The 10,319-nt window shown below is 39.1% G+C and overlaps 1 protein-coding gene across 1 annotated transcript; it reads left to right on the plus strand.

The window, feature by feature from the left end:
• Nucleotides 1-1,947: 1,947 nt before the first annotated feature.
• LOC139742147 (tetratricopeptide repeat protein 5-like) lies at nucleotides 1,948-10,319 on the plus strand. The gene is made up of 10 exons (XM_071652716.1): nucleotides 1,948-1,998; nucleotides 2,748-2,880; nucleotides 3,501-3,718; nucleotides 4,145-4,292; nucleotides 4,639-4,730; nucleotides 5,219-5,272; nucleotides 5,755-5,901; nucleotides 8,341-8,555; nucleotides 9,386-9,530; nucleotides 10,170-10,319. The coding sequence occupies exons 1-10, from the start codon at nucleotides 1,948-1,950 to the stop codon at nucleotides 10,287-10,289; spliced, it is 1,323 nt and encodes a 440-aa protein (XP_071508817.1). The 3' UTR covers nucleotides 10,290-10,319.

The following is a 10,319-nucleotide window of genomic DNA, read 5'->3' on the forward strand; positions in this document are numbered from 1 at the left end:
AATTCCCAATGGTAACCAGTATACCTTTAAGTTCTGAGGGGCTCGATTCGGGGGGAAAATCCCGAAAATCGGTGAAATAGGGAGTCTTTTTCGTATTTTACCCCTAAATATTCTTATGGGGTGGTTTTCAAATCTTTCCCGAGTAATCCTGTAATAAGGTCCCCACGAAGTTAGTTCCAGGGGGTTAGTTTCAAACCCCCGAAAAATTCACAAGTGAGGGAAGTGTCGTTTCTTGATGTCAATTGTCCCGATTCTTCCGAATGTGTTTATTGGATGTTTTGCTGCAAAACTTGCTGGGCTGACCTTCTTTTCGCAAGATATTTCGCCACACTGGACGTAGCCTAGGCCTATTTATACGTCATCGTAGCAGTACGCTGCTTTAAAGGTTCAAACTCGTGATGGCCGGGGGGGGGGGGGGGGCAATTTTGCTGCCTTCCACGTCTTCCAAACGCCCGTGATGAGAGAGTAATTTTAATGGCGTCCCTTCCAAAAGTTTGTGATAGCGGGTCAAAATCCTAATTACCATCCTTAAAGGGGGTATCTCTAGATAAGAATCTTGAACAAGCATGATGTATGGTTGACCACGTGGGGGGGGGGGGGGGGGGGGGGGGGTCCGGGGTACCATTTCATGAAAGTTGTCAGCGCTGACAAGTTGTCAGTCTCTGAAAATCACCATGGTAGCAGTCAGTGACCAGAGCATCTCAGCCAATCAAAACCAATGATTTTGCTGAAATTGTCAGAGACTGCAAAATGACAACTTATCAGCGCTGGCTAAATTGACGTAACCCCCCGCCCGGGTATGACTTGCCCCGTTTTCAAGAGTCTCGAACCCTGGGAGACGACATTACTGGATCGACCTGTATTATGTGGGTCATGGGGTCCCCTGTTTGACATGATTAAGTTCTTAGCCATTATAATCACAATACTATCACGGTACTCGATCCTCAATTCCAATGGGTGAACATCGTCTCATCAACTCCTATAGTTCACTGTGCCCAAAATATAATTTCTTGTTTGCTTTTTAAACGATATCATGCCCCAGTCTAACAGATCCAAATGTTTGACCGAATTGTATTTTGAAGTTACCATGCAACAATATTATTATCTTTTACTTTTTATTACATAACAGGTTAACTTCTTTGTTTGTCAGGGTTTTTTGTATACTGTACAAGTAATTTGTTTTGGGATCAATGGATATTGTGAGGTGACTATACTGTAGAAGCTCGTCTATGATATTATAATCATCAGCTCTTTCATTTGCAAATTTATAATTCTAACAGATGCAAAACATACGATGAGTGATTGCGTGGTTTACAGTGCTATATTCTCGAGATAACAAATAACACTACCAGTGAACTTGATATTGACTCTAGAGCAGGCCCTACTTTGGGTCATTAATGCCACTTTACAAAATGAATAGATAGAATTTAGATCGGTAAACAAATAAATAAATGAATAAATGAACGAATGAGTAAATGACTAAGTAGATAACTAACCCCAATGAATGAATGAATGAATGAATGAATGAATGAATGAATGAATGAATGAATGAATGAATGAATGAATGAATGAATGAATGAATGAATGAATGAATGAATGAATGAATGAATGAATGAATGAATGAATGGATGAAGAAGGAATGAATGAATGAATTGATTAATTGCTTTGCATCAGTGATGCTTGACAAATGAATGAATAAATGAATAAATAGATCAACAAACAAATACCACCAATGTATGTTATTATCAAATGCTCTGTTATATACAGAATCAAAGCCTGGGAATCGTATCGTCTCTTTGAGGAAATGATCATATAGGCCTAGATAAAACGTTTTTTTTTTTCCCTTTCTAACGTTAAACATTTTGTACACAGCCTTGAAATAAGTCTAGACCTAGTGCCTCTGTTGTTATTGTTGTTTTACTAACATTATCCTTAAAAACGGTAGGTATGGCGGAAAACACGACAGATGATAGCAAGCCAAACATCGTCCGGCTGAAGGTACGTTTGGATTCTGATATCTATTATGTATGATGTATTTCTGTAATTGGCTATTGCTGTAATTTGCGGTGTAGAGAGGCTGAATGGAGAATCAACAAGTGCAAGGTGGGGGTAATTATCATGTTTATGTAGGCCCTCCTAACGTTAGTTCTAAAACCATTGCATCGCAACAGGCATCCGTAGTCCCATACATTGATAATTCACGTACGTAGCGGCACGGTACGACAATCCAACGCCAGCCAGCCCAACGCCAACGGCGCAGCGCAGGCTAACAAAGGTTCAATTTACTTCCACTACCTGTCTAGACAATCTGGTCTAGTACTAGTAGTACTCTAGTAGGATTTAAACCCTACAAAGTTATGGAACAATGGAGCTGAAGCTTAAAAAATATCACCACGTGCGTGAACTGCATACAAATACAATGTCAATAATATTGTCAATATAACGTGAGCGTGACAATAAATTAAAAAAGTGACCCCCCCCCCCCCAAAAAAAAGTGACAAAATCCACAAAGAAATGTGTTATGTCAAAGAATGCCAAATAAATGGACAGGTCAGCTCACAGTATTCTAGTATACAGACGGTATTTATTTATTTATTATCTTTTTTTTTTGGGGGGGGGGGGGGGGTAGTGCCAGTATGCCATTAACTTACTTAAGCTGGAAAAAATCTTTTCATCATGTTCAGTTGTATGCCATTATGGTCTTTGTGTTTGTGTTTATTTGTTTGTTTTTATTTTTGCACTTGTAGGAGGCAGTTAATGCCTTGTATGACTTCAGGGATCATTTCTTTGAAAGGAACTCCATCGACCGTGCTGTTCATAAAAATGAAGAGGTCAAGCAACAGCTTCAGAAAACACTTGAAGTCTTTGAAGAGCTGCAAGGTAATGCCAGAACTATGATTTCTTCATCAGATTTAAGCTCATGTACTGTCAACTTAAACTTTTGTCCTGGTTTTGCCTTAAACTGCACCACTTACCAATCGATAGCAGATTGATACTAACGATAGACCTTCGTGAAGATGTTGGGTACCTACTTGGATAGGAGGAGGAGTGGAAAGGATGTGAGAAGGGAAGAAGAATTATGTGATACCTTGTGCAGTATAGATATTGTAAAGGGAAATTATGTGATGTTTTCTTGCTATTAAATTCTCATTGTTTGTTATGCTTCCACCCATAATGATTGGTCAATGCTTTCGCAAGTGGTTAAATTTGCGATCGTGGAGTCCTGTACTGAACTGAGAAGTGTACCACGCATACCTGGTACGTCACATTCACATCGGTATCAGAGTCAATATTTTCGTATGTCTTTAATTTTGCGAATAGCACCTGACTTGCGAAATTCACGAAAATAAAAACCTTGCAAAATATTCGGCGTATACAGTAAATTGTCCTAAAAGTCCATTAATTTTGACAACGAATGTTTATGTATATAAGATCGCCATTTGAGGTTTCTCTGTAAATAATTGGCATTGTTAATGCTGATAACATTTCTTACCTGGCAGATACAGTAGATTCTAGTTGCAAGGCTGAGCTGCTTTTGCTAAAGGGGAGAGCATGGAACGTCCTTCCTGACTTCAGCCCTGAAGCCCTGGAATGTCTGTCCAAAGCGGTCAAACTGGACCCAAAGCTGGTGGAGGCATGGAACAACCTTGGTGAGACGTACTGGAAGAAGAAAGACGTGAAGGCAGCCAAGAATTGCTTTGAAGGGGCGCTGAATCATGTAAGCTGCTGATCTGCACAAGGGCCAAAATATATAACTACATCAAGTTTGTAACTTATTTGATTATGATTATGATGACGTTGATGTTGAAAAATAATGGTGGTGCTGATGATAGGATTTTTTTTTTTTTCAAGAGGAACAGTGTAGTGTATAGTATTATGATATCCCATGGTTTAAACATTTGTATAGAACATTTTTTTTTTTCATTCAGTGGCTGTTTAAAGTTGTTTTATTCATAGGCTGTTTGCATTTCTCCAATTCTGTAGAAAAATCTGTTACCTTCTGTCTGCCAAAGCTAATTTCTTTTCCTCACACCTCTGAGATCAAAGTGTTAATTGTTATGGTCATAACTATGAAAGAAAAATCCTCAACAGCAACACAAGGTGGGATGTGATATGATACTGATTATTCTTTCCTCTACCCCAGCAAAATAATAAGGTGTCGCTGCGAAATCTGTCCATGGTCCTCCGTCAGCTGGGATCGGATCCAACGGAGAAGGCAAAGTTTCTGCAGGAGAGTGTTGACTATGCCAAGAAGGCGGTGTCTCTGGATATGAGTGATGGCACATCTTGGTGTGAGTAAATCTTGTTGGGAGATAAAATAGGACCATTAGAAAGATCGAAAGTTTGTTAACTTCTTGTTTGAGGTGGAAGTCTAAAGACATGTTCCCATTTTGAGTTTGTGTGAAGCGTAGTAATTCAAAGATATATCTCCATTTGGAATACCTATGAAATATTTGCGGCAAAATACTTTTGTGTGAATGCGTAAGTAAATGATATGTTCCCATTTAAAAGCCTCCAAACATCATAGAGTGAGTGTGTATATGAAAGAAGAGATGTCTCTTTGTAGATCCAAAAACTACAATGTCTCTTGTGATTATCACAAGTATAAAAACTGTGATTTTGACTTGATCAATCCAGTCATAGCAGGCAACGCCTACCTATCGATGTTCTTCATGACTGGCCAGAAGGCAGGGATGCTGAAACAATGCCTTGGAGCTTATGCACAAGCAGTAAGTCCTTGTAAAGATTCCCTCCCCTCTATTTTCTTTTTCTTTAGTCAATGTCCTGCCCATTCCATCTGTTCTAATGATATGTCAAAGGAGTTTTAAGCTTCCATGTTACCTGTGCATATATGTAAATAGATTCAACCTAAAATCAGATGTATGCTGTGTTGATGCCTAAACCTCCCTTCGTATACAGTTTTAGGATTTTTAAGGAGTACTACAAAACAGGCATTCAGCATGCTATTATTGAAATCCGTGTAGGACCATCTGACAGGTGCTGATTTGTATGACAAACACAGGGGCCGTTGAGCATTTCCAAGGGGGGAGGGGGATAAAGAGTCAATGTACAATGTTCATAAAGTATATCACAAGAATGATTGCATGTTCACCACTGTTATGACACAGGGGCCACTTCATATCTTTTATTCATGAAGGTGAAAACTTTGTTCATGTGTTTGTTTGTTTGTCTATTTTCATTTTTCTGTGATTATCAGGAGCGAGACTCAATAGCCAAGTGCAATCCAGACCTGCACTTCAATAAAGCCACAGTGAGTATTTGGCAGTCAGTGTCTATCAGAACAAGGAAATAACAAGTGTGCTATGCAATATCAGTAACTGTCAAAGAAACTTTCATCTTAGCATGGTACACAGTTGTACTCGTAAGACATTTTATCATTATGGACACAAGCCTCTTGAAGTAGAAATGCATGATTCTGTTGTCTTGATGGATTTTATTAATTGTTCGGGTATGTATTTAGAAATGTAGCTGAACTATTCATGTATGTGGTTGATACGTTTGATCAGATCTACATTACTAGTAGGTTTCACATGTTTTTTTTTTGTGTGTGTGTGTGTGTGTGTGTGTGTGTTTGTGTGTAACCCTGTGCACAGTGGCAAAATTTAGAGAATCCCCTTTACAAGAGTTCTGTAAATTGATGTTGACAGCATGTCTTAAGCAGATTCCTTGGACTACTTTTGCATAATGTCTTGAAAAATGCGTTGGATCTTAATGCTGTTTAACCTTCATCAGATCTTCAAGTTCCAGGAGGAATATGAACTCTCTCTGGATGGCTTTGCCCAGGCCAAGGCCCTTGACCCGGTGTGGGACGAACCTGCACAGAAGAGAGCCGATCTGGTCAGCTACCTCTCCAGGGTCACAGAACTCACAAAAGCTAAGGTATCAAGTGTCACAAATATTTTGATGTTTCTGTACTGTAAAAGTGGGTATTCTCGTGCAAGTAATTTTTCATGCTTGGCCGGGTGAGGTGAACAGACCTCCCAACCATTCTGAATTTGGAGGAAGTAATCTGAATTTGGACCATTCCTAGCTCTTGTTTCAAAGAGGAGTTTCCTTTTTTTCTTGACAATTTTACTATACACTCCTATGGGAACTGCTCTTTCTTTTCCTACTTTTGAGCCAAACCATCCCTGTTTTTCAGTCAGAAAGGTTTTGAGGTCTGGATGAATTTTGCGTGTTTTTAATTCTGCAGAATTGAGACATCCATTACTGGAACATATGGCAAGCAACAACATTCGCATGCTTTTATTTTTGCACTAGTTTCTGGTTGTGCAAAATGCGCAAAAATTTCCACATTGCGAAAATTTCCATTTTTACAGTATTTAAAGAAAAGATAAATGGAAAAGGTGTCTATTCACTGGTGAGGGAAATTCATATTGTCCAAGTGGAACAACCACCCTAGCACAGTGTTGATGGATATTTAGAGTTCTTATCACATGGCTTTTGCAGAATCAATGTAATGCTGATAGTTAATTTCTCACAAGGATGATTACACTCTAGTTTGTCATTAGCATTTTGAAAGTGAGACACAATAGTTAACAATGCCAATGGGATGTGAAAGAATTGTCTACTTACACTTATTGCTCTGAACTGAAGCAATTGATCAAATATATGGTCCATGGTACATCAAGAACCCTGTGTGACCAATAGTCTTGTACTGTAAAACGAGGAATGTTCGCATACATTTTGATTTCACGAAATTCTCGAAAGCCGAGATTCATGAAATTAAAATGCACACAAAAGTTCTTTTCTACACTATGAGCATTGAATGTTAGCGGCAACTTGTGAAAATTTGATGCCGTGAAAAAGGCTGCTAGCTTCAATTCGCAAAAATTTCATGCCGCAAAAATATCTTGTTTTATAGCAATCATCATTAAGAAGGAGATGTAATCTTTGCAGCTACAGCTGGCTACCAAAAGGGAATGGACCCAAATGTCAAGGGAAAGAAAATCCTGTAGATTCAATGATATCAGATGTTTCGCGAAGGCTGCTGTCAAAACAGTTTTTTTTTTTTTTTTTATAGTGAACTTTAATAGTATGCACTCATATTGATAACTTTTTTTTATGCCTCCGCAACGAAGTGGCCGGAGGCATTATGTTTTCGGGTCGTCCGTCCGTCCGTCCGTCCGTCCCGTTTTGTTTTTGTCGATATCTCAAGAACCGTGTGGTGGTTTTACATCAAACTTGGTATGAGGATATATCCTTGGGGGATAATACTTTGTGTGGATTTTAGGGTCACAGGGTCAAAGGTCAAAGGTCACAGGTTTATTTTGTGAAAAAAAATTGAAATTTCATGTTTTTCTCCATATCTCGCAAATGGTTCAAGGTATCTTCATGGAACTTAGTATATATGCTTGTACCGATGGGCAGTGATTATCTAGGGAAGTTGGGGGTCATGGGTCAAAGGTCAGGGTCAAAGGTCAAGGTCAACTCCTCAAAATATCACTACTTTCCTTAAAATGCAATAGGCTGAAGGTTTTTTTTTTAAAACTTGATGTATGGCATGTATTACCCAATATATATTTTTGGGGAAGTTTCTTGCCAAAAGGTCAAAGGTCAAAAGGTAAAAGGTCAAGTGAAAGTGCTAAATTGCACTTTTTCCTCCATACAATTTTGTATCTCGAAAGTAACTCAAGGTATCGTCATGAAACTTACATATTTATGCATGTTCAACCTAACAGTGATTCTCTTTGGAACTGTGAGGTCAAAGGTCAAAGGCCAGGTTTAGATAATGCTATTTTCCCATTTGATACTGAAATTATACTTTTTCTCAATACCTTGAAAATTACTCAATGCATAAACTGATAAAAGGGTCAAAAGTCAAGTAAAAATCATCAGTTCCCCAAATACCTGCACTCTGACATTTTAATCATTCATCCAATTGAACCTAGTTCTAGGAAAGTGAACATTCAGCACATTTGTGTCAAACCTGTCATTTTAATATTTTGCCAATTGTGTGAAACTGTCATCACACATTGTCAAGACATTGTACTATAGACCTATTAGGAGAACCATGCATTATGGCGGAGGCATATCAGTAGCCGTAGCGATATATCTAGTTTTTTCATCCATACTGCTCCTTCCCATCAAGTCCACTTGCCAGTTTCCAGCAATTGCATTCTTGTTTTCTCATCGTAAACAAATTGACTTGTTGATTTCAAGGAATTTAACATTTAACATTTCATCTACACTTTTCGGCTTTCCATGAGACTTGGGATGACATGTTAGTATAAGGAGATATGAAATAGTTGTATGCCTCCTCACAAAATTAGAACATATATGCAATAATCCTTCCCTTTTACCTTGCTGTCTCAACAGGGCAAGATGAAAGCCAAACGTCTACAGCAGCTGATGTCTTCCTTCAAGGACAGCGACCTCGGGCCGTACGGGGGCGGATCGTACACATCACCCACCGGTCAGACAGTCAAGCTGGAGGCTGTTATGCTGTCTAGGCTGACAGATGGCGCCAACCAGGAAAAGGTTGTGGTTGGCAAGGTGGTCTGCAGCGTGGGCACGGACGAGCCTATCCCCTTGTGAGTCACATGATTTTGTCACAGAGGTCAAAGGTTGATTTGTCATTTACACTTGCCGGCTTTGCAGGTTCAAACCACAGCGCAAAGATTTTAAGGAATACGCCTTGCTGCCTTCTTTGTATTCTTGTCAAGTTGGCTGTGACACATTTTATGCATCACACTTCCCCCAATATAGATACACTGACATGAAATAAACTGTTAACCCCTTTCCTTCCCCCCCCCAAAAAAAAACCCAAACAAACAAACAAACAAACAAACAAACAACAACGGAGAGACATATGTTGGTGTGAAAGAACTTTTAACACAAACATTTAGGAAATCTGATGTATTTTCTGAATGATTTATTGGTTGTGCAGCCCAGGTATTAGAAAACTGTGATATTGTAAACTGATATCAGTGGTCACAGAGAGGTTTTAACTGTCAGATGCTTTTGGTATGTTGTTTGTAGATACAATTTTCTTTTACTTTCCTGCTTTTATGATCAATGTGCAGTTTTTACTCGTAGGAAGATAATAGCAAATATTATCGCAAATAGTGCATTACATAGTTTGTGATTTTAGTACCCTATGTATTTAAGTACCAGATTTCAATTTGATTTTTAGACTGCAGGCCACGAATCTTTCTCTGTCTTATGATTGTTTGATCAGATTTTTATTAAAATGACAAAATTATGACAAAATTATGATATTTTGCAAAGTTCTGATAACTCTATATGATTTGTTTTCAAGTCAATGAAGTCAAAGCTATTTTGCTCAGAGATTGGTTTATATGTGAGCTTGAGTGCTTTATATATGTTCAGTTTCTTTTTTCTTTTTTTCTTTTTTCTGCAGCACATTTGCCATTGTAGATTCAGAGGGGTCGTGCTATGCCGTCAATGTTTTCAACATAGCCCAAGGTCAAGGGGTCATCATTGGTGATACTGTAGCCATCCCAGAGCCGTACCTTCGTAGAGTAGATTTCACCATCGATGACAAGGTATGTGCACCTATGAACCACATTGGCCTGACATTCCAAGAGGCAGTTCTACTCATGATGTACTTCACGTACGCAGGCTCGACTTCCATGTACAAATTGACCTTGTCGGATTTAGTGAAGCATCTAAAAAAAAAAGCCCTCATTTGTGGTTTCTGCAGAACTTCCTTTTGTCTTTTCACAAGAGCACCACATCACTTTTCTGTTGTTATTTTCATGCCTTCGCTGCGAAGTGTCACCGGAGGCATTATGTTTTCCTTTAGGACCACTGACGCACATAGAGCTATAAAATTGTATAGATATGAATAACAGATGGTGCCCATCACTCCGATCATTCTTGCTCGTTAAAGAGAACAACAGGAAATACGTGTGATGAGATGTAAAAAAAAAAAAGTCGAAAAGTATTGGGAACTATATATAGGAGATGTGACACATGAAGTGTGCTATGGTGTCTCTCATTCAATTCAAGAACGTGACACAGTCAAAATGTTAGTGCGATCTGTAGTGAATCCAAAGGCTATTTGCAGTTGAATTTTGTGAGAGAATAAAAAATGACTTGTAAAATAGACCAGAAGATAAAAAACCGACTGGGATGAAGCTGCCTATCTTTCATCTCTCTAACGACATTCTCTCACCTCGCAGCACATCCAGTACTCCTGCCTGAGGGTCAACACTCCGGTGGCCCTGGTGGTCAACGGCAAGAAGCTGGGCATTGAGAAGCAGGCACCGGCCACGCTGTCGGTCAGTGCCAAGAGTGATTGACACCTGTGGGGAACACCTTCTTGGTTCCCC

This window comes from Diadema antillarum, unplaced genomic scaffold (assembly GCF_040938485.1).
Source record: "Diadema antillarum isolate AM-2024a unplaced genomic scaffold, OU_Dant_1.0 seq00000981_RagTag, whole genome shotgun sequence".
Taxonomy (NCBI): domain Eukaryota; kingdom Metazoa; phylum Echinodermata; class Echinoidea; order Diadematoida; family Diadematidae; genus Diadema; species Diadema antillarum.